This window comes from Pocillopora verrucosa, chromosome 1 (assembly GCF_036669915.1).
Source record: "Pocillopora verrucosa isolate sample1 chromosome 1, ASM3666991v2, whole genome shotgun sequence".
Classification (NCBI taxonomy): domain Eukaryota; kingdom Metazoa; phylum Cnidaria; class Anthozoa; order Scleractinia; family Pocilloporidae; genus Pocillopora; species Pocillopora verrucosa.
Window position 1 is genome coordinate 27,191,191 of NC_089312.1, and position 22,012 is coordinate 27,213,202.

A 22,012-nucleotide genomic window follows, 5' to 3' on the forward strand; every position below is an offset into this window, starting at 1 on the left:
TTTGCAATAAACTGCACGTGGATTTGCATGCATAATTACCAATAATTATGTGGTGAACGATACATAATTAACATCCCGGGGAACTGAAATTGTTTTGAAACTTCCAAACTTTTCATGAATTCATCTTTCTTTAAAAAACTGAACTGTTCATTCGACTTCTTGTCTCTACTTATAGCAAATATTTGTGCTTTTTCATCTCTTTTTCGTTGAATATGTTCACTGCCTGTCTAAACATGACGTTATTGTCATTGTTGGTTATTTAAAAACTAGCGATCTTTATCAAGAAAATTCAAATGAAACACGTAGGATGAAATATTTTTAATTCACAAAGAAATTATGAATGGTAGTACGACTGAAGCTGAGGAATACCATTCATTCAGAAATAGATATTAGTAAAGGGTGTATTTCCGAGGAAGTGAAAAAAGCGCGCATGCCCACAAGAAGCTAAAGCTTGGTACGTTGCGTTTCAATGCATAAATTTCTCACCAACACAGATTTTTCTATGTTGCCGCATTTAACAAACCAGATCTCACAGACCGCCCAAAACTAATGTGGGGAGTTTTTTTTTAAATACATATTTATGACCTGATGCTTTGCCGTAGGTGAACTTTCCATTGCAAATCTAGCTCTTTTTAAATTATTTAGGCTAAAAGGTGAATTTCACATACAGTTCATGTTTCTTTTCATGTTTCATGTAACAGTTTGGTCATATCATGTAATATCTAAATTTTTCAAACTTCTCATATTGAGCCTGGGCTGCCTGTGGTGTCAAACTTACCAAATACGTCAACATGTTCAGATCTTTTTAGAAGAATAAGACAACCATCAGCCCTGCATGTTACGATCCATGTACTTTTATTCATGGACAGGGAGCTGTTTATAACCGTTTTCCTTAGGCACTCGGTGAATCATACACGAGGGCCAGATTACAGCTCTTTATAATAAACTAGCACAAACATATTTCATGCATTAAGTAATAATACGAACTATCACTGGATCAAACAATTCGTACCCTGATTCTACTAGTTTGATCAAAATGAAGGATCAATTTCTGTCGCTTGGCCGTGGGAGGTCTGTGTACGAGACTAATTCTGCCCTCGCCTCCACCCCCTCCCCCACCTTAGCCATTGAATAAGTCCGATATTTTTATTATTTTGAAGGTTTAACTGAATACTTTTCGAATGTCATTTATTGCGGAGTAGGTGGACGCCACACCACCAAAAATTCCAACAGCTATGAGTTCATGCAAGAAAACCTTGATATGAAGAGGAATATTACGTTCAATTCTCAAATAAAACATTGTGGATCCTTGTGGATCCTCCAATAAGAGACAGAATGGGACCAAACTTTGGGATGAGTTCGCCAATGCCAAGAATAAAACACATGATGGCGGTGCGAAGGAGGCACCGTTTGACACCAAATCCTGTTGGAAAAGAAGACCGTAAAATGACTTAAGGTAGCGTAAGTGTCTAACACTAAAACGCTGTGTGGATGGGGGTTTTATGAAAGCAAGACGCCGATAAGGAAAACAGTTTTACACAAAAGAAGCAAGAAAAAAAAAGTGCTCGTATTTCGCCCCTAGATATATAAGCGTAGCTGTGGACCCTAGAGCTATCTTGATCACATTCCCTGTAAAATATTAAATTCTATGTTTTTTTTATGGAATAGGTAGACGTCCATCGCAACCCTTGCTTCCCGCTGAATTAATGAGATTAACCCTGGGTGTATTTAAACCAACCTTGAGGTATGCTCAAAAAATCCTCAAAAGACTGCGATACTAGGTTTATCACAATAACAAAGCTTAACAGCAGGTGAAGTGTGATCAGTACAAGCACTATGTCTAACATAACAGCAGCCGCGTCATGTCCTTCGTATTTCACGCTCTCGAGAATGTTCGATGTGATGTTCTTGCCGTAAGCCACAAACCGAGGATTGACACAGGCAGATACATGCTTACGACACCAACCTACGCCCAGAACACAGAAATTGGAAACTTGGAGCATTTTTTCATGTCTGTCTGAATCGTTGGAAAGGTTGAAGCGCCACCAAATGAAAATAATATAGTTCCGAAAGCTAAAAGAAAAGGAGAAATTAGAAGAACTCAGCAGCATTGAGGAATGAATATAAGGTTCACTTTAGATAAAACCTACCATCCTCATTTTTCCTGCGAAATTTTAGCCACGCAGTGGATAGCTCTTACTGACGATTAAAATGTTAACATTTCGCGGCACATTCTAGTAAAAAAGTCGTGTCATTTTTTTATTACACTGGATAATCTTGTAAGTCGACTAGGCCACACCGAGACCATTGGCAGCCTCTGTTCAGAAATGGATCACAGATGCAGTCAAAACGTGATAAGAAAAAACAAAAGAGCACATGAAGCGCAGCCGGTTGTGTCACTGATGTTTTTACCACATTTTGATGTCTTCTGTGATCTATTATTGTACAGACCCACGGCAACGTAGAATCGATTTTCTAATTGTAGAGATGACGAAAGGTTGTTAATAACGACGCCATCTACGCGTTTGTCTTCCAACAGAACATAAGTAGTACCAATAAAATGCTTGTATAATTCAGCTTATCGTATAATTTTCTATGAGTACCATATATAATTATATATGATAATAAGTCCACTTAGGAAAACACACCTGAAAAGAAACTCTCGAAGCTTACACTAGGTTGTTCAACAGTATTCAAATCAGACGGCATATCCAATGCGATACACACGCAGATCATCAAACAAGCCATAGCTGTTGCTACACTAGCACTGACAGCGATCCCTCAGAAGTGCTTGGGCGTTCCCAGTCACGAGTATGGCAGCAGAACAGCAAAACAAATCACGAGCCAAATACGCAATTCGCCGGTTTTCCCAACATCAGCCACGTGCAGATTGACAAGATTTGCCAAGTTTCCCGCCGCCAGGATCAAAAACACTACACACACCCCTAGTCATAATATCAAAACAGTAACGTCAGATAAAACCTAAACATCTCATTGTCCAAGCGTGGATGTTTGTTCCAGATGTAAAAATATTAGTTTCGGAGCCTTATCAAAGACATCGAGGTTGACCAATGTTTCTCATGGTATTGATGCGAAGCTATGTTTTGCTGCACGAGAGTTGAAAAAGAGGATTTAACTCATATTTACCTTTTGATTTACTACCCTTTACAAAAGTGATGGAACCCAGCATTTTTGCTCTCAGGAGAACGTAAGATAATTGCCATAAGGCAGCACCATCTCCGTTTGAACCCCTTAAATCTAAAGATGTGACAGGCAATTTTCTTTCTCAGCTGTCACACATTTCTATGCATAAAATTAGTTAAGAGGATTTAGTTTTTCGATCATATTCTCTAACCAATCAGCGAAAGTACTCCTATGTTTCAAGGAAATTTTTTCATGTCAAGAAAACACTCCTGAAAGTCAGAGGGAACTGTTTTGAGTAAGTGTGGAAGATTTCAGGCACGGCGAGAATAATGATGAAGGAAAGGATGGGGCGAAATATTAGCTATTGAAAGTACAACTGTTATTTCTTTCCTTTGAGACTTGTAGTGCAGAATGAACCTCTTTCGCCAAAATGCAAACGCCGTAAGGTTAGGGGGTGGGGAAGTAAAGGAATATTGACCGCGATGATATACCTAACATTTGCCCCACAAGACAGTGGTATACCTTAAAATTGTAAGGAGTCACCCGAAAATTTCCTCGGCCTGATTGTGACGCCGTGAAGGCACATCAGAACGATCTTTCGTAGCAGTCACCTGCATTTTAGTAAATGACACTGGATTCTCTAGAGATTATCAACCTGCTTATAAGTTGTCCTGTAGGGATGATGAGCACAAAAACGTCGGTGATTTCTCTTTCGCGCGGGATGCTTATGCAAATCAAGTCACAACCTCGGTCCTGTTTCTCAGGGACGAGAGGTCCTGGGAACGAAGCAAAGCGGAGTTCAAAATGGCTATTTGATTGCTAAACCTGAAATGAACTGTCTCACACGACTCTTTAAGTAAGTAACATATTTAGAAGTGGGAACCCAAAAGCAATTTTTAGAAAATTCACTTGGGACATTAGACTCAAAAATAATCGAGCAAGCAGACGTCATCTTCGTGAATCACATCATGTAAAATAGAGTAAATACTCAAGGCCTAGGTGGAGGAAACACTTTAAAAACTCACTGCCTCGCATGTATGTATTATAATAAAGCAATTATTGATTGATAACCCTGCAGCGAAGGATGATGCATGTGTTCAGTCCCTTGGAAGCGTCTCCTGTTGCTCCCTAAAAGTTTCCTGGCACCCGCTTCAGTGTTCAATTTCTAAATTTAAAAATCTCTAGTTAATCAATAAGCATTTCATTTCAATGTTATTTTCAGTACTGTATCGATCAGTGTGATGTTGATGCAGACAGTCACGGCCAATGATGCTCATCTCCCATAAGCGTTTTCTCCGATTTCCGGGTACGGGGACCGTACGTGTCCGTTGTACTCACTATGCCTCTTAAGAAGAGTCGCCCACGATCTCCCAAGAACCGTTCCACATGATAGACATGACAGCGTAACTTGTTTTCGTCACGCAATCTTCATAAATTACATGTATTTGACAAGTGCCTGATAAGTGCTTGAAATTAACACAATCTTTTCTGTTGACAGGAGAATGACTTTGACACAAGAGATTGGACTGAGAGATGTTTTGATACCATTGGAATGTGTAATCCATTTGAACTCAGAGCTGAAGATCTCCCAGAGCAGCCAAACTACTTCACTTGTGCCTTCAGAAAAGACAAACTTGACAAGTACGTTTTCTTTGTTAACCATCAGGATTATGGTTAACAAATGGTTATGGTTAACCGTGATGATTTCTTCAAAAGTGCTCAGCGAAGCAGAATTGTAAGTGATTCCTGTAACACAGGATGTTTACTTTGAACTCAACTTTATCATTACAACATTACAAGTCTGATAGTTTTACAGTCATGTATGTCTTGTAGTACCTGCTATGGTAGGTCTTCTACTCACTGAACAATGACCAAATGTTATATTCATCCTTTGCCTGATTTATAAAATAGTATACTCAGGTAACACATCGATATATATCTCAGACAGAGATGGCAAAACAAATAGAAGTACAGTAAATATTGATATTCAATTGCAAGCACGTTCACAGAATTTTGACAAGAACACAGTATGGTGAGAAGAGGAATCAGAGTGGTAAAAATGAAGCAATCTTAATCAAAACTATACTTTATGTGAATGACTAGCATTAAAAATTTGGGGCCCTTTACATTAGGGAGAGAAATATATTTTTGTCAGTCATTGAACAATAAGAGTATTGCCACCTACAGGGAATTTAAAGGTACATGTCAGTTTTCTCTGATAACAGCAAGACTCTTTGAAGTATTCTCTTTTGTATTACTTTTAATTATTGATGTCAGCTTATTAAACTGATTTTGCAGTATAACATGTATCACATTGTGTATGGTGTGATCAGAAACTTATACCTAACATAATGTAGGTGCATATCCTTGTCATTTATGCATCTTTGTAATATGATATTAGGCATTGGATGCTTAATTGGCAATGGATCTTATGCTGCTGCTTATCCCTTACACGAGGTAAAAAATTAATTGCAAGTTTTGTTTTGTTTTGTTTTTTTGTCTTCAGTATAACAACTCCTTACTGTGAAACTTAAAAAGTGTCCAAGAAATTTACTATGGTATAATTTGATGGATCACTGCAATTTACAATGATTTCTCTAGGTTTAAAAAATGAGCAGTTCCTGAATGATAGTCCTTTAGAAGAGAATATCATAGGCTTTGAAACTTCTCAGAATTTAGAGTGACTGTAAACAGAGACTTGAAGGGCAGTGGTGAACAAATTTAAGGGCCATATTTGCACATGATTATTAAGTTGAAGGCCCAAGAAGGCTGACATACAGTTATATCATACAAAACTTAAAATTAAAAACCTTGTCTCCTGTCAGGAATTAAAGGGACATGAAAAAGCCAAACGAAGCTATATAGGTCATGGTTCATTTTTTGTAAGTGCACTCCATCTGGTTGAATGATCCCATGCAAGGGACTGGCCAGAGGAAAAGGTAACAATTACTGCATCAGTTTTCTCAGAGTGATTTGGAGTCTAATAATGATATTTTCCTTGAATCAAAAATTATGTCAGGTTGCTTGAACAGGATTCAGCCAAATGTTGGCAAAGTTAGCCAACTGTGTTTTCTTGTCATATTTCAGAAAGTACAGTAAGGCATTCTCGTAAGATCAAAATTTTAGAATGAAAATTTAATACAAAGAAGGAATAACATCAAACAACTACATGTCCATATGTTTAGTCAAGTGAGAGTTGGACAATGGATGTCTTGATCCAGGGAACATTAAGCTTGTTGTACATGGGGAGCTATTCAGACTGATACATGTACATTGTACATGTATATAATAGTAATAGGACTAAGAGGAGTCCAATTCAGGCTGTAATTATCCAAGTGATTAACAAAATCGGATGATTGCACTGTGAAGGCATCCGTTGTACCTTTTCATCTAAAAAAAAAAAACAGTTAAAGGGGCGAAATGTGAGACAATAGCATGCACATGTGACACCTTCTGTGCACTTACACAGGCATGGTGTGTTAATTGCCCTATTACACTGTCCAATTACAAGCATGATGTGTACACTGTCCTATTAGTGCTCAAACTGAGCTGGAGAACTCAAGAATTTAGTTATAGTTTTGATCAATGAAACCAGGGATTTTGAATAGCAACAAAGCATAATTGTACTTCAGGCCAATTTTCAGGGTATGCTTTTTGTTCATGACCATCAAAATAATTCAATCAGACTTGAACACAACATGTACGAAAATCATGTTGTCTTAATCATATCTAGGACAACTGTGTGGTTGTCAGTTGCTCATAACACACACAAAAGTAATTTTTAGCATTTTGAAACATGTTCTTTTACCTTTAGGTGTTGATGTTACAAATTAAAGAGTTGCATTTGATTTTTTTTTACTGAAGAGAGGTAAAAGAGATGGATTTGGCATATGATGAGCACACTGTAATTTATAATTACTTTATCAGGGAATTTGACATGTAGAGATCTATACATTGCAAAAATTACCAAAATAATGCATGGAATAACTTGATACAGTACCATCATTTTTGTATTTTACAAAGGTTGATGTAGGGCACTTATGAAAAAGATCAATCCAATGATCCTCCAAGACCTGAAAATGCCAGACAGGTAATTTTTTTATTATTATTTTTAAATTAATAGACCTCGTAAGGTTAATTAGTTTTGTGTATGTTGTTTCCTGTTAAGTTTACAGTGTACATTGTGTATGTACAACTCGGACCTAATAAACTCCTAAACAAATCTATGGTATGCAGTCATTTTGTACCCATAGTTGTTTTGTACTCATTCATTTTATACTCAAGCTGGGTACAAAATGACTCAACTAACTGGGTATGACATGACTGTGGGTGTGAAACGATCGGTGACCCAATCTATGCCATCCTATTACCATCTCTTCAACTTACACCTCATCAGTTTTGTAAACTTCTTTCAAAGCTGATTTGTCATTCAAGCTACAGTACATGTAACCTTTTTTTTCAAAGATGTAAACATCAATTCTCCATCCAGTCTACCATACAGCTTTTACAGTTTATATAATCAAACAATACTTTGTCCCCTGAAGTTTTTTCTTTCTTCTTATCACATTCCTGCTTTTAGATGTTTTAAGGTAAATTCCTATTTTGTAGGAACTTGTAAGAGGAAAATTAGAGTCGAACAAGTCAAATCACCAAAGAAAACTTTGTTTGTTTTTTCATTGAATTTTCTCCTTCCCAAATATTTTTACTTCTACCCCTACTCTTGATATTCTTCTCAAGCTTGCGTTCAGATATATCAGACTTGAAACTTTTGATAGCTTTTCTCAATATTTTCTTTTAAGTGCAGTTATAAATTTTTCTATTGCATTGTTTTTTCCAGTTTTACAGTTGGTAATCAATGATAGTTTCATTTGTGGGTTGTTGCTATTTCAGTTGTTGTTCGACACCTGGGTTAAAAGCACATTGCTGGTACAAAATGCAACCATTGGATCATATCAGGTAAAATCACTTACACAGGACTGTTAATTTAACTCAAGGTGTGTGCATCATTTTTTGGTGTTAATAGTTGTTTTGGTTGATTATTCATTAATTTTTTTGCAGAGATTACTTTGGAGAGAAAATTGGAATCTACTTTGCTTGGTTAGGTAAATATAATTAATGACTTCAAATTTCATGTGCACTCTGATTGAAGTAAGTTATTGTTTCAGCTGTTTAATCATGGCTGCATATAATTTTTATGTTTGGAAGAACACATATTAAAGGCTATGACTGTATTCTAGTCAGTCAGTGAGACTCAAGGACATTGCACAATGCATGAAGTTTGGATGTAAATGAGGAAAACAGTGTCATCAAACAAATGTTACTCTCTTGACTGTTTGACAGGTTTCTACACATGGATGTTGCTCCCAGCAGCCATCATGGGCCTTGTTTGTGTGATTTATGGACTTGTCAGACTGGAGTCTTACATTCCTGTGTAAGTGATGAGTTTGGCAAGGCCTTTATGTGCATTCTATCATTATGCAAAGGCCTTATATTCATATCAGCCATGAAATAGGCTCATTGAGGACTGGGAATCTTAAAGTATTATATAAAGTTGTTGTGAAATGGAACAAAAGAAAAATATACTTGGTGATACATTAACATGTGCTATTTTACATAACTTTCACTATAATGTGCATCCAGTGTTTACTATTACTGCCAGTGGTAAGCGTTAACAGTGTTGCAATCACTGGTTTTATACTGAAAAAACGCAAGTCAGAGAACGAACTTTTTTTATTTTTGTGTAAACGTGGCTTTCAGACACGTAAAACCAACTGTATGTATGTATCTTTTGCTTTAGGAAAGACATCTGTGATACGTCTAAGAACTTTCCCATGTGCCCTCGCTGTGACAAACGCTGTCCATATTGGCCTTTATCGGACACATGCATCTATTCAAAGGTGACTTAAAGAACATTTTTACCTCTCACCTCAAGTTCCTTCTTTTCTTCTTCCTCGACTTCTTTGCTAAAGTTTTTTAAAGGTCGCTATTTGGCGACTTAACCAAATTTGTCATTCTCTTCACAGTCAACCATACAATTTTTATATTGTTTGTTCAGAGAATTTAGTATTGGAACAACTAGTTACCCCCAAATTGATATTTTTCTTTATTATTATCACTTATCTGGTTGATATTATATTGATATTGTAAGGAAAAATTCTGTCTTGGTCACTCATGGGAATTAAAGGGTTAAAATCACGAAATGTTTGCCAGAAATGGAGAAAGAAAAGAAGAAAGCAGAGAAAGAAATTTTGTGCAACATTGAATTTAAGCACCACAGTTTCTTCCTGCTGGCCATGATGACCAAATGACCGCAGTGTGAGGCCCTGTGTCCCATTAATAATTGATGTAGCCCCTTGTTAAAGGGGCTATACATAGCATAAACCATGAATTTGGAAACAATTCATAATGATTAACACATTATTTTGCTGGGAAATATTCATCTTTGTAGTTCGTTTTTCAGAAGTTATCTATCCAGTTTTATCGTCTACATGTACTAATGCCCTCTTTGATTCTCTTCAGGTGGCTTATGTTTTTGACAATGAGTTTACTGTGGTTTTTGCCATTTTTATGTCGATTTGGGGTGAGACCTTTTTTTATTTTTAAGAATAATTGCTTGTGTAATAAACTGTGTCAGACCCCGAGGCTCTATTATTGACAGCTGTACAAATCATAAATGGCTAGCACGTGGAACCTTAAGTCTAAATGTTTAAGCCCTGGTGTGGTCATTATATTGAGTTGTTGGGCGAGATGATTCACTCTGAGAATGCTTCTCTCCATCCGGGAGTATATACTTATTGGCAACGCTGAATAGTCAAAGAAACTTGACAGAATGTTTGGGCAACTTGTACTGAACCATCCCGTTCAAGAGTTGAAAAAATAGCTAATGGATTGATTGCCGAACATTTCATAAATAGGACCATTTTGTCTGTGACTTTCACAGAAAGGAAACTTTGATTTTCTTTCAGGGTCGTAATGTTAATGCAATACTTTGCTGATGATCATGTGTGTATTTGTTACACAGCCACCATGTTTCTTGAGTTTTGGAAGAGGCAGCAGGCAGAAATTGCTTACGAATGGGATCTATTGGGATATGAGGACGAAGAGGTACGATATTAATTAATCAATCAATGTATTTATTTATGACTTTTGTTAATTATTTGTAAGAAGGCAAAGATTAGGCTTGGCAAGGTAAGCTTATGCCGTTTAGGATTTATCCAGGAACAAAAAACCACACTACTTACTTCTCCGTGTCGATTTTTCTTTCGTTTTGTGAATGGTGCTTTAAATGTAAACGTTTTTGTTGATCTTGTTGCATGTTATAAGCAATTAATATTAATCTCACGAATCTCTGAACTGTGTTCGTTTGAACTCAAGGTACAGTTTATTACTTAAAAAGACTCGCAAAAACTTGACCGTCAGTCCTGTTCAGTGTGTTTTTCATTTGACCATCTTTCCATAAATGTACAAGCTCCAATTCATTATTCTGTTTTAGGAACAACCTCGTCCCGAGTACGAGGCAGTAGCGATGGAGACCCGTTTGAACCCCATCACGAAAGTGGAAGAGCCTTTCATATCGCTTGGGAGGAAAGTGCCCAGATTTATTTGTAGTTTCAGTTTCATCATCTTCATGGTAAGAACTGGATAATGTTTAATAAGACTCAATGTGATTTTGGCCAGGTTTAAACCGAGATAATGCAGCAGTTTCACCAGAGCCTCGCAACGGCATCGATGTGCATTACTACCTTTCTGCTTTGTTTCCTTCCTTCCTTCCTTCCCTCCCTCCCTCGCCACCTCCCTCTTTTGGTTGAGTGTCCATTCCGTGCACCGGTTTGTTGGTGTTGTGTTGACAGGTGCCTGGAGGTTGGCTGCGGCTTGATTGCTGGGAGATTGCTTCCCTCCTATGGTGTCAACTGTTCGCATCCACCAACCCACCCACCACCTTGATACTATTGGGCGTCGCTACTCGGACGAGGCGAAACGCTCATATTACTGCAACAATTTGACCTTTTCAAATCTAGATTTACCTGAATTCTGTAGCCCTGGCGTCTTTTACAAGCTAGTTATAACCGACAGAAAAACTGGCTTTTGGTCACCGGTATGGCTCGTAGTGTTTTAGTAAAGAGTATAAGAGGTGCAACAGCGAAGCTCTGAATTTTGATCTATAGTATTATGGTCTTTGTATCGCAGCTGGCGCTTGTCGTCATCGCCGTGTTTGCTGTTGTAGTATACCGTGTTGCAGTATACGCGGTGTTAGCCGCAAGCAGCGACTACAACATGGGAGCTGTAAACATGGCCACGTCCGGCACTGCAGCTCTCCTAAATCTCATTACCATCATGCTCCTCAACAAGGTACCTGCATAAACTTATCTTTTTCTATGGAGACGGTACACATCTAGTAAACATCTTGAGGTAAATTTTTGTTGTCTGCCCTATCATTTAGATGTTCGTTTGCGACTCTTACACAGCGATGGTTCCTACTTGAATGATTAGATATTAGTTAACCCTTTAACTCCCAGAAGTGATGAACATGTAACCTCTCAATCAGATCTTGGGAGTTAGAGGGTTAACAGTAGAAGTTCAGCGGATGGTTTTATACCTTGGAGTAACAACTGATCATTTAGTGTGATCCTCAGGTGACTTCTTTCTGTTAATTATGTTATTTTATCTCCAGGTTTACGAAAAACTGGCCGAGATTTTGACACGATGGGGTACGTGTGTAGAAAATGAATTCAGTGAACTTCATTCATGCTTTAAGCTATTGACCACTTTACTGATATTGAATCATCAATGCATCCGATCTTTCAACTGACCTTAACCGTACTACTGTACTCGTGCACATTGTGGTCATTACACATTACATAGGAATTTTAAATTCAAAATTAGTAGCCGAATCCTTCCGTACCTCTAAACTGCATTGGCATGCGGCGTCGAAAGCTAAGTAGGAGGCAATAAGGATAGGGTTAAATTCATCATCTGTTTTTATTTCAGAGATGCCTCGCACCCAGACGGAGCTTGAAGACATCTTTTCATTTAAGATGTACCTTTTCCAGTTTGTGAACTTCTATTCGTCACTCTTTTATATTGCGTTTTTTAAACTCAGGTGAGTTTATGTCATGGCAACAATGGGAAAAAAGTTACTTAGAGTTCTCCTAAGAAAGAAAACTCAAAATCGTAGACATTTTCGATTGTCTGGGATGACTGACGACAAATCGGTTAAAACCAGAGCGCTTTTTTTTTACTGACGCAACCCAGATTTTTGCGATGATCCGCGATTACTGAAGGCTAATGAAAACTCCTATTTTGAAATAATAATAATAATAATAAAAGATTTATACCGCGCCAGTATCCTACTGTTCAAAGGCGCCTACAAGAAAAAAACTTAAACATTAACACTTAAGACAGCTAATATTAATTATAAAAGGCTTTTCTAAAGAGTAAAGTTTTTAATCTACGTTTAAAAACAGACACAGACTGAGCATTTCTAATTTCACTTGGCAAAGCATTCCATAATGATGGTGCTGCTACAGAAAAGGATCTTGCGCCATATGTTTTCAAGTTATAGGATGGAGAAACCAGAAGGTGCTTGAATGATGAGCGTAGTTGACGCGATGGGGTGTAAGATGTAAGCAGATCACAAATGTACGACGGTGCCAGGTTGTTAAGTGCCTTGTAGGTTATAAGTAAAATCTTAAAAATAATACGTTGGTTAACGGGAAGCCAATGAAGATTGAAAAGAACAGGCGTAATGTGATCATGCTTTTTTGTAAGTGTGACGAGGCGCGCCGCGGCATTCTGGACGTGTTGTAGCCTTTTTATAGCGTAGGCTGGTAGGCCATACAAAAGGGAATTACAGTAATCCAGCTTCGAAGATACAAACATATGAACCAGCAATTCAGTAGTGGTCGCTGAAAGATATTTCCTGATATAGCTAATATTTCGCAAATGATAAAATGAAGATTTACAAATGTCAGTAATATGATCCTTAAAGCAAAAATGGCTGTCGAACATAGTGCCGATATTCCTCGCCTTTTGCACGGAAGGAATAGTCTCACCAGCAACTGAAATTTCGTGAAGGAGTGGTCTTGGAAGATGTTTAGCGGAAATTACCAATAATTCAGTTTTGTCTTTATTTAATTTAAGACGATTAACCATCATCCAATGACTGATTTCATCCACACAGCTCTCGATGCTAGAAACCGCTAGATCCCTATCACCCAGTACGGTTGGTTGGAAAGACAAGTAAAGCTGTGAGTCGTCAGCATAAAAATGATAGCTCAGGTTAAATTTCTTTACGATATCTGAAAGCGGTGAAGTATAAAGCAAATACAAAATGGGTCCCAAAACCGATCCTTGTGGCACTCCACATTTAAGGTCATGTTTCGTCGAAGTACCACCATCAACAGAGACATATTGCGTGCGATTCGATAAATAAGATTGCAACCATAATAGAGGCTTCCCAGCTATCCCAAACCGTACACGTAAACGAGAGAGGAGGATGGTATGATCGACTGTATCGAAGGCAGCGGAAAGGTCTAACAACAGCAAAATTACGATTCGACGATTATCAATGGCAGAAAGAATATCATTGTGAACACGAATAAGTGCAGTTTCAGCACTGTGATATTTCTTGTACGCCGACTGGAATGTCTCATTTAACTCATAATCGTTAATGTAGGAGATAAGTTGATTAGCTACCAATTTTTCAATTGCTTTGCTAATAAATGAAAGATTCGATACCGGACGATAATTGCAGAATTGAGTATGATCCAAAGAAGATTTCTTAAGGAGCGGGCGTAACATTGCAACCTTGAGTTGCGAAGGCATCTGACCAGATTCCAATGAGATATTTATGATTTTGGAAATGAAAGGCAACAGAACACTAAGTGCATTTCTTGTAACATAACCAGGAAGAGGATCAAGAGCACATGACTTAGCAGCCAGATTCATGATACATGTATGAACTTCATCCGCTGTTACCATTTTGAAAATATCAAAAGAATGTGGACAGGCGTTGTCAACAACAGCAACTGTATCTCGATGAGGGAAAGCAGCAGTCGTTATATGACCCCGTATTCTATCTATCTTTGTAGTGAAGTACTTAATAAACTTGTTAGCAAGATCAGTGGGCGATTTGCAGGGGGGATATTGAATATCTGTTTTCCTTTGTAGTAGTTTATCAATTATCTTAAAAAGCTGTTTATAATTTGACTGATTCTCATTGATTAATGATGCGAAATAATTCTTCTTGGAATCACGAATTAAGTTGTTGACAGCATCACATCCCTCAATAAACAACTTACGATCAGAAGGAAGTTTTGTCATTCGCCAGCGTCGTTCAAGTTTTCTACGGGATCTCTTTAAATTATTTATCTCCTCAGAATACCAAGGTGCAGCGGGACGCAAAGTAACTAACTTTTTTTGCAGTGGAGCATGAGTCTCAAGTATGGTAGTAAGGACTCTGTTATATTGATCAATCAAATAATCCAAGGATGACGATGACGAGGCAAAAAGATCAGGAAGGCTCGAATTCATAACATCAGCACAGAAATTATCAAAATCAATAGATCGAAGCTTTCTGAATGAAATAATCTTCTTGTCGAGCGGCGGCTTATTAAGCGAGAGCTGGAAGTGAACAGCAGCATGATCAGAGATGACAAAAGGAGAACCAATTGTTAAATTTGAAACAATACTATCATCAGATCTTGTAATCACAAGATCTAAGGTGTGTCGATCTTTATGCGTTGAGCCATGTGTATGTTGAGTAAGATTGAAAGAATCCAACAATTGAAGAAATTCAGTTGAGTGTTGGGAAGAACAGGTGTCAACATGTATATTAAAATCACCAACTAATAATATTCCACCAGGATCAGCGATATAGTGCTCCAGGAACGTAGAAAACTCATCAAGGAACAATGAGGGTGTTAAACCATTCAAGGTCGAGGGAGGTGGGCGATAAACAATAATAACTCTGAGTTTTAAACCGACTGTACTTGACAATAACAAATCCATATATTCAAAGGACAAAAACTTCTTGAGCGGCTGCAACTTTAAGTTGAAAGATGATTGAAATAACAAGCCAACTCCTCCTCCACGAGTAGAACCAGGTCTAGGAACATGATGAAATGAATAACCTGAAGGACATAAATCACGAATAATTAATTCATTGTCAGCATCTGATTGAAGCCATGTTTCTGTCAAGCCAAGAAGATCAATATTATTTTCGACGACAAAGTCCTTGATGATAGTAGTCTTGTTGTTAATTGAACGAGCATTTAGCAAGCAAAAATTCACGAAGCGAGCCCTTGGTGTGTAGCTTTTAATCGGGTTAGGAGTAAGTTCAATTAAATTTCTAAGATTCGATCCAACAGGAGTCTTCATCATGCATGTAAATCGTGAAGAATTTAATCGACAGCCTTGGGGTGAGACCAAAGCTCGAATATAATTCAAGCGCCGCCGCTTTTCTTGAACTATTTTTCCCGCTCTGCAACCTCTAAACTTTCTTTGACAATTTTTGCCCAGAGGAAGTAAACTACATGGGAGATTCCAGTTGTAGCAGAAGCTCTGAGTACGACGAACAAAAGGCACTAATGGAGAAGTGTGTTGTAAATTGTGATTAAGCCAATTCATCGATTTCGTTGCAGTCGAAAACGCAGAGAACTCATATCCCAGATAGGTGTTTTGTTCTTTATGTATCCCCACCATCCGAGGGGATGTTGGACCAGGATTAGATTCAACGTCCACGAAGATAGTCGTTGAACTGTCGTTAGTTTTAATTTGCTACCATTCCTTGGCTCCTGTAGCCCCGAGTCCCAAATGAAGTGGTGTCTGTTCTATTTTTCGTCAACCATCAGACAATCGGAATGTCTACGATTTCGAGTTTCATTAATTAGAAAACTCTGGAATCATCGAGAAATATTGAAATCCCCAACTATCTATCCCGCCAGCCTTAAGTGTCATTGTTTTTCTCACGATTTAGGCTCTTTGAATGACATGCAGATCGTGATCTTCCCTCACCCATTTGCTGTTGCACGGTTCTGCTGTTGTCTTGTTTCTTTGTGATGCTGTGTTGTGATACTGACGATCAAAAACAACAACAGGAGAGCCGTGTTACAGCGAATCTTCGAAACGCGCTAAGCTGTTGAGAAACAGCCCACCACATTGGAGCATAATGCTTCAGAAGGTGACTCGTATACACTCGACCTCATCACGTAAAGAAAACTCGCACTAAGCCATTGAAACGTCGCGATTCACATCAAAAGTAAAAACATCTTCAGAAAAATAGTTTTACATAATTACCAGTAGGAACTTTTATCTATTTACTTAGAAGCGTTAAACACATTAAAAATTGTTTGGCATCACAGCGGTAGAATGAACGTATTGAATCATATTTTGAGAATATTTTCGACTGACAATTTAAGTTATCTGTTTAGGGTGAGACAGATTTTTTATGCATAATTTTAAAAATGGTACTGAACAGACCTACGGGGACAACAATTTTCGTCCCTCTGGAGGAAAGAACTGCGCTGACAAAAAAAATGTTTGTTTTCAGCCCTGGAAGGCCAGCAGAATTTAACAGGATATTTGGTTTTCGACAAGAAGAGGTAAGAAAAAGTATTCGATGTGTAAAGCTTTTTTTGTGACAGTTTAGGGTATTTAAAGCTGCATTGGGTTGATCAGACGGTACTGTCGTCAAAAATTTGCGAGAAAAGGAAGGGAAGATCGTCTTTAGACATTGTTTGTAATTGAAGTAAATAATGTTTTTCGCCTTTGGTCCCATTAGTTGGACCAGTTTAAAAAGGACGCGTTTGATTAGAATTTATATCGTAAGGGTGTATGTGATGTTCGTTAAATTTGACAATGCAAGGTTTGCCGACTTGGAAATAGTTGCTTTAACAATTTGAATCTTATTTTTGACTTTTTAACCTCCTTTGGACAATATTAGTTCATTTCAATCAGAAAATAGAAAGTAAAATAAGGCATAAAAGTAACTGAAAATATCTTTCAAACATAGAGCAGTTGTAAAGGAGAATTCTGAGTTCATTTTTATGTTGTTCTGGCAGTGTAATCCGGCAGGTTGTTTGGTTCAGCTGGCAGTTATCATGGTTGGAAAGCAGATCTTCAATAATTTTATTGAAATAATCGTCCCGTAAGTAGCCCGTAAAGAGATGAGGTACATTTTTAACGTTCCCGCTTTTTGAGACTTCATTGGACTTAAGGAAGGTTTTAGAAAATTACACATTTATGGACATTTACGTATTCTAATGTTATAACAGTTTACTGTTAACTAGGAGTATTTACGTTGTGCTCGATATACTTGGACAGTTTTGCAATACGACATACATATAGGTGTAATAGCTTATTGGAGAAGCACATTTATAGCGTAAGTGAAACACAGATATAGTAATCAGAAAACCGGAATCGCTGAAAAAAAAAAAATCAGGGAATGTATTTGTATAGGTAATCACATGATTTCGAGTGCAATTTGGAATAAATAAGCACGAGTAAATTTTTTCAAAGACTAACAAAATTGCACGAGCCCGTAGGGCGAGTGCAATTTGTGGTCTTTGAAAAACTTAACAAGTGCTTATTTATTCCAAATTGCACGAGAAAAATCATGGGATTACGTGTTAATAATAGACATGAAAAAATACGAGATGGCTTATCATAATTAAGCAGAAGCAAAGCGCGCGCACCAAGAGCAAAAATAAGTTATTCAAACCGTGCGTTCGGTCAAAACAACAATGTACGATCAAAACAATAATATGCGATGATATCTTCACATCTTAAAGGCGCAAAAAAGTTCAAAATCCGGCTAAACAGTTCAAGGAATTGTTCAGTCTATGGAATCGTCGTTTTCGAGGTTTAACCATGTTTGTTTTTAATTTCGGCGTTGGATCGCTCGAGCAAAGTGTTAAGCAAGGTCGGCTTGTAATTTTTGATTTCCTTGGCAATTCTCTTCTCTAAAAACCACTTTTTCCAGACCGAAACCAAAAACTGCTTTTTACAGTGTTTTGGTTGTCTGAGCTGTTTTCAGCTGCGGTGGCGAAAGAAAACCTACTTAAAAAGCAGGCCATTGTTTCGCTCGCAAATTTTCAAATTTTCAAATTTTGTTGCGACATCGAAGGCTCTCATTTGATTGGCTATCTATGAGTTTCTTTGATTATTGACCAATCAGAATGTTTGATTTGTTACTTTCTTTGCACTGAATTAACCCTCTTCTGCACTGAATTAACTCTCTTCTGCACTGAATTACCTGAAAACTGCATTTATCTTGACCAATCAGAACTGAGAAATTTTTCCATATATATTATGCTCCAAACACATTTTACAGTGAAATAATACTTTTAATTGTTTAGTCCTGTAAAACAGTATTTCACAGGCCAAGTCACTCATTCTGCGAACGTTTTGGATTAATAATATTTTGACTCAAATTTCAAATGAGTGGGATGATCATTTGGGTAAGCACTCCTATTTTTTCATCATCATCATCATCGTCGTCGTCGTCGTCGTCGTCGTCGTCGTCGTCGTCGTCGTCGTCGTCGTCGTCGTCGTCGTCGTCGTCGTCGTCGTCGTCGTCGTCGTCATCATCACCATCATCTTCATTATTACTATTATTATTATTATTATTATTGCTGTAGTTGATATCGTCACCATTATTATTATTATTATTATTATTATTATTATTATTATTATTATCACTATGGTCTCTTATTCCTGAAAATAGAGGATATTACATGGCCGCGCGAAGATAATTAATTCTGTTCGAGTGTTGGGAAATATTTCATGAGTGAGCGAAACGAACGAGAGAAATATTTTTCAACGCGTGAAGAGAAATTTCGTAGCTCCAAGCGGCCTTGTAATATTATAATCATAGTATCGGTATTGTTTCCACGTGTAAAGAGAAACATGTTATCTTCACGTATGAAGATATCATGTTTTCGTGCGAAAACTCACTTGGTATTTGACTGAGGTTTGTATTATTATTATAATTATTTTCCACAGAAAGCTTCAGAACTGGTGGAGACGCCGTCAGAATATTGAAACCCCCGACTTGACCGAATATACACGTTGGGAACTGGACTATGACTTGACTCAGTATCCCGTGCACGGGTTGTTTTATGAATACCTTGAGATGGGTAAGAACTGCGCAGCTTGTACGGTTGAGCGAAGGAGATGATTGAGATTTTACTGGTTATTAACTCTGTTTTGTTTTTTTGTTTTTTGTTTTTTGTTTTTTTTTTGTTTTTTCCAGTGATCCAGTATGGCTTTGTGACACTATTTGTGGCCGCCTTTCCACTTGGACCGTTCTTTGCCCTCATCAATAACTTGTTGGAAATTCGTCTTGATGCTTACAAGTTTATCGTGGTTTTTCAGCGCCCAATGGCAGCTCGTGCGCAGGATATAGGTATGCGTTATATGAAGAGAGGGCCGATTATTTTTCTTGGTCTTAAACATTTTTTATTAATTGAAATTCTATTTAGGAACTACCGAATAGAACACTTGAAAAAAAAAAAAACTTTTGTTTTCACAGGAATTTGGTACGCAATCTTGAAAGGCGTTACGAAGATCTCTGTGGTCGTAAATGTAAGAATCTATTTAAAAAAGTTGTGCGTTTTTGAATATTATTTCTTTAAGGATTGATATTGAAAGAAAATCATTAAAAAAACGGAAAATAAACACAGAAAAATTACTTGGGCGACAGATTCAGTTACAAGCACAGTTGTTTTTTTCCCCCAATTTTATCGAATAAAGAAAAAATTAATGAGACAGTTTTTCCCATGTTCGAGCAAAAAAGGTTGGTCCTGACTTAAATCAAATAACAATAATATAGTCAAATTTGGTCACCTAATGGTAGTTATTGACCTGTGAAGGATTTCCTAATAGGATGAGATATTTCATTGCTTTGATAACTTGCAAATTCAAGCGGACAGACAATGATTTAGCATGTTCTACAAGGACCGCTCATTTTGCTTGAAAACAGTTTGTATTCAAAAGAACTTGAGCAATAGTATTGCCTCATTAATCGTACGTGCTGCATGCTGCGGTTCGAGTCACTTTAGTTGAAGGAAGCATACTTGAATAATTTGAATCAGCGATTTAAAGAGCAGAATACAGCAGAGAGTTATCTCTTTGTTCTACCTGTTGTCAAAGGTGAAAAACATGTCGTACTCGGCGTTTTGATTTAAAACCAAAGAGAACTTATTGTAAGGAAAGCCACAATGTATAATCACGGTAACTTGTTTTTTTCTTACCCTTTTTGTTAGGGCTTTGTGATTGCCTTTGTTTCCGAATTCGTCCCCAGACTGTATTACACCCTAGGTGAACACAACGACAGCTTGGAAGGATTTGTGAACCACACCTTGTCGTGTTTTGCGGTGGATGATTTTCCTGAGTCTGAGAGACCTTCTGGAGCTGCTGCTGTTGAGTTCCCCCTAAGAATTAACAGTTGTGGGTTTAATTTATCTACCTGCAGGTAAAATAACAAGGAGGGTTCTGTTTTATGGTTTAGTTCTTGCAGAAAAAGAATCGCCTTTACTGATTAGTGTACTGATTCATTAATTTGTCAAAGCTTGCTGGACGCTTGGTGACACTATTGTAAGAATCATAAGTCATCCATTATAACTCAAGTTTTAAAGGTCTTGTGTGCTTGCATTTTAGATTCCGAGGGTATTATGAACGACCAAAAATTACAATACTCAACACGACCCTTCCAAATCCGAATGCTTACAAGTTCTCGACAGCCTATTGGCATATTTTGGCGGCCAAGCTGTTTTTTGTGGTTGCCTTTCTGGTGAGTTTGTGTCCACTTTTAATTGTGGGACGCTCGTTATGATGCACCTGATGGGATACTGAGAATCGGAGTATTTTCCTACAAATAGAATTGTTGGTGGAGATTACTGCAGTAATGTTGTAAAAAGAAGATTCCACCCTATCTGTGTTCCTCTCTGTTTCCTAGTTGATCCTTGTAGCAGTTCTGTGAAACATTTAAAATTGACCAACCAAAACAAAAAAAAGGGTTCAGTTGAAGAAACTTATCTACCATCTAATATTTCTTCTTGTGTTTGGCTGATCGTCTTATTTATTTTGTTATTTTGCGCAGCACATCGTGTTCGGTATGACGGCAATCTTGGCTTGGATTATCCCCGATGTTCCGAAGGAAGTTGACAATCAAGTCAAGAGAGAGAACTTTCTTGCCCGCGAGGCCTTACGGTCAGCAGATCAACAAGATTCTGTCTCTCCAGTCCCTAGGGAAAATTCGCGCGGCCAGGATGAAATGTTGTGAAATGTTGTAGAATGTCTTGTTTTGACAGAAATTATCTCGTAGTCAACGACTTGTAGCTGATATCGGTATAGGTAGTTAAATCTGATAATACCACCGTCGCATATTTTGAATAATGTCTTGTAGTAAACGTAAGGCAAAGTTCGAAAATCTTCACCAAAAGCCAGTGTTTTACATAGAATAAAGGGGTACGTTTTTAAAGAAACTGTGGTGCTGCGTCGGTGGGAGAGTATAGCAGGTAATTTAGTGTTAACAACTGAGTTGAAAACGTAAATTGGCCACCGTAAAGAGTAAAAAAGCTGACATTTCGAGCGTTAGTCTTTCGCCTGAGTGATGGCGAAGGGCTAACGCTCGAAACGTCAGCTTTTTTACTCTTTACGGTGGCCACTCCTTTTGTTCCGACAGACGGTCCACAAATAAACTCCTTACTTCTGTTTCTACCTCATTGCAAATCAGATGGTAGTGTGTTGTCTTCATCACTTTTTGTGTTATAAATTAATTACCCTACGAATTCATATTCTGACAGGTAGTTCCTTTACCAACCAAACCCTTCAAATCCTCGGTGAATACCGCAAAGTAACAAGTCAT

General features: G+C 37.7%; 1 protein-coding gene and 1 long non-coding RNA gene across 9 annotated transcripts; one reads left to right on the forward strand and one right to left on the reverse strand.

The window, feature by feature from the left end:
* Nucleotides 1–1,310: 1,310 nt before the first annotated feature.
* Nucleotides 1,311–2,940, reverse strand: LOC136282748 (uncharacterized). Its single transcript, XR_010718410.1, has 3 exons — nt 2,649–2,940; nt 1,739–2,073; nt 1,311–1,423 (listed from the first exon to the last, which is right to left on the reverse strand). It is a non-coding gene; the product is annotated as an uncharacterized lncRNA (long non-coding RNA).
* A 979-nt stretch (nt 2,941–3,919) lies between these two features.
* Nucleotides 3,920–21,629, forward strand: LOC131771562 (anoctamin-4-like). 8 transcript variants are annotated; one of them, XM_066170500.1, is made up of 24 exons: nt 3,920–4,000; nt 4,643–4,879; nt 5,546–5,601; nt 5,970–6,083; nt 6,959–7,012; nt 7,168–7,234; nt 8,035–8,100; nt 8,203–8,246; nt 8,485–8,575; nt 8,942–9,041; nt 9,664–9,724; nt 10,166–10,248; nt 10,637–10,774; nt 11,332–11,493; nt 11,816–11,852; nt 12,133–12,244; nt 16,694–16,745; nt 17,205–17,290; nt 19,147–19,280; nt 19,397–19,549; nt 19,676–19,728; nt 20,409–20,617; nt 20,803–20,935; nt 21,245–21,629. In XM_066170500.1, exons 6-24 carry the CDS (start codon nt 7,185–7,187, stop codon nt 21,425–21,427), a joined length of 1,947 nt encoding a protein of 648 aa, XP_066026597.1. In that variant the 5' UTR covers nt 3,920–4,000; nt 4,643–4,879; nt 5,546–5,601; nt 5,970–6,083; nt 6,959–7,012; nt 7,168–7,184; the 3' UTR covers nt 21,428–21,629. The 8 variants fall into 8 exon arrangements, with proteins under 8 accessions (XP_066026597.1, XP_066026595.1, XP_066026612.1 ...); XM_066170498.1 differs by having other exon boundaries at nt 5,970–7,012; XM_066170515.1 differs by lacking the exon at nt 6,959–7,012 and having other exon boundaries at nt 7,982–8,100.
* The last annotated feature ends 383 nt before the right edge of the window (nt 21,630–22,012 follow it).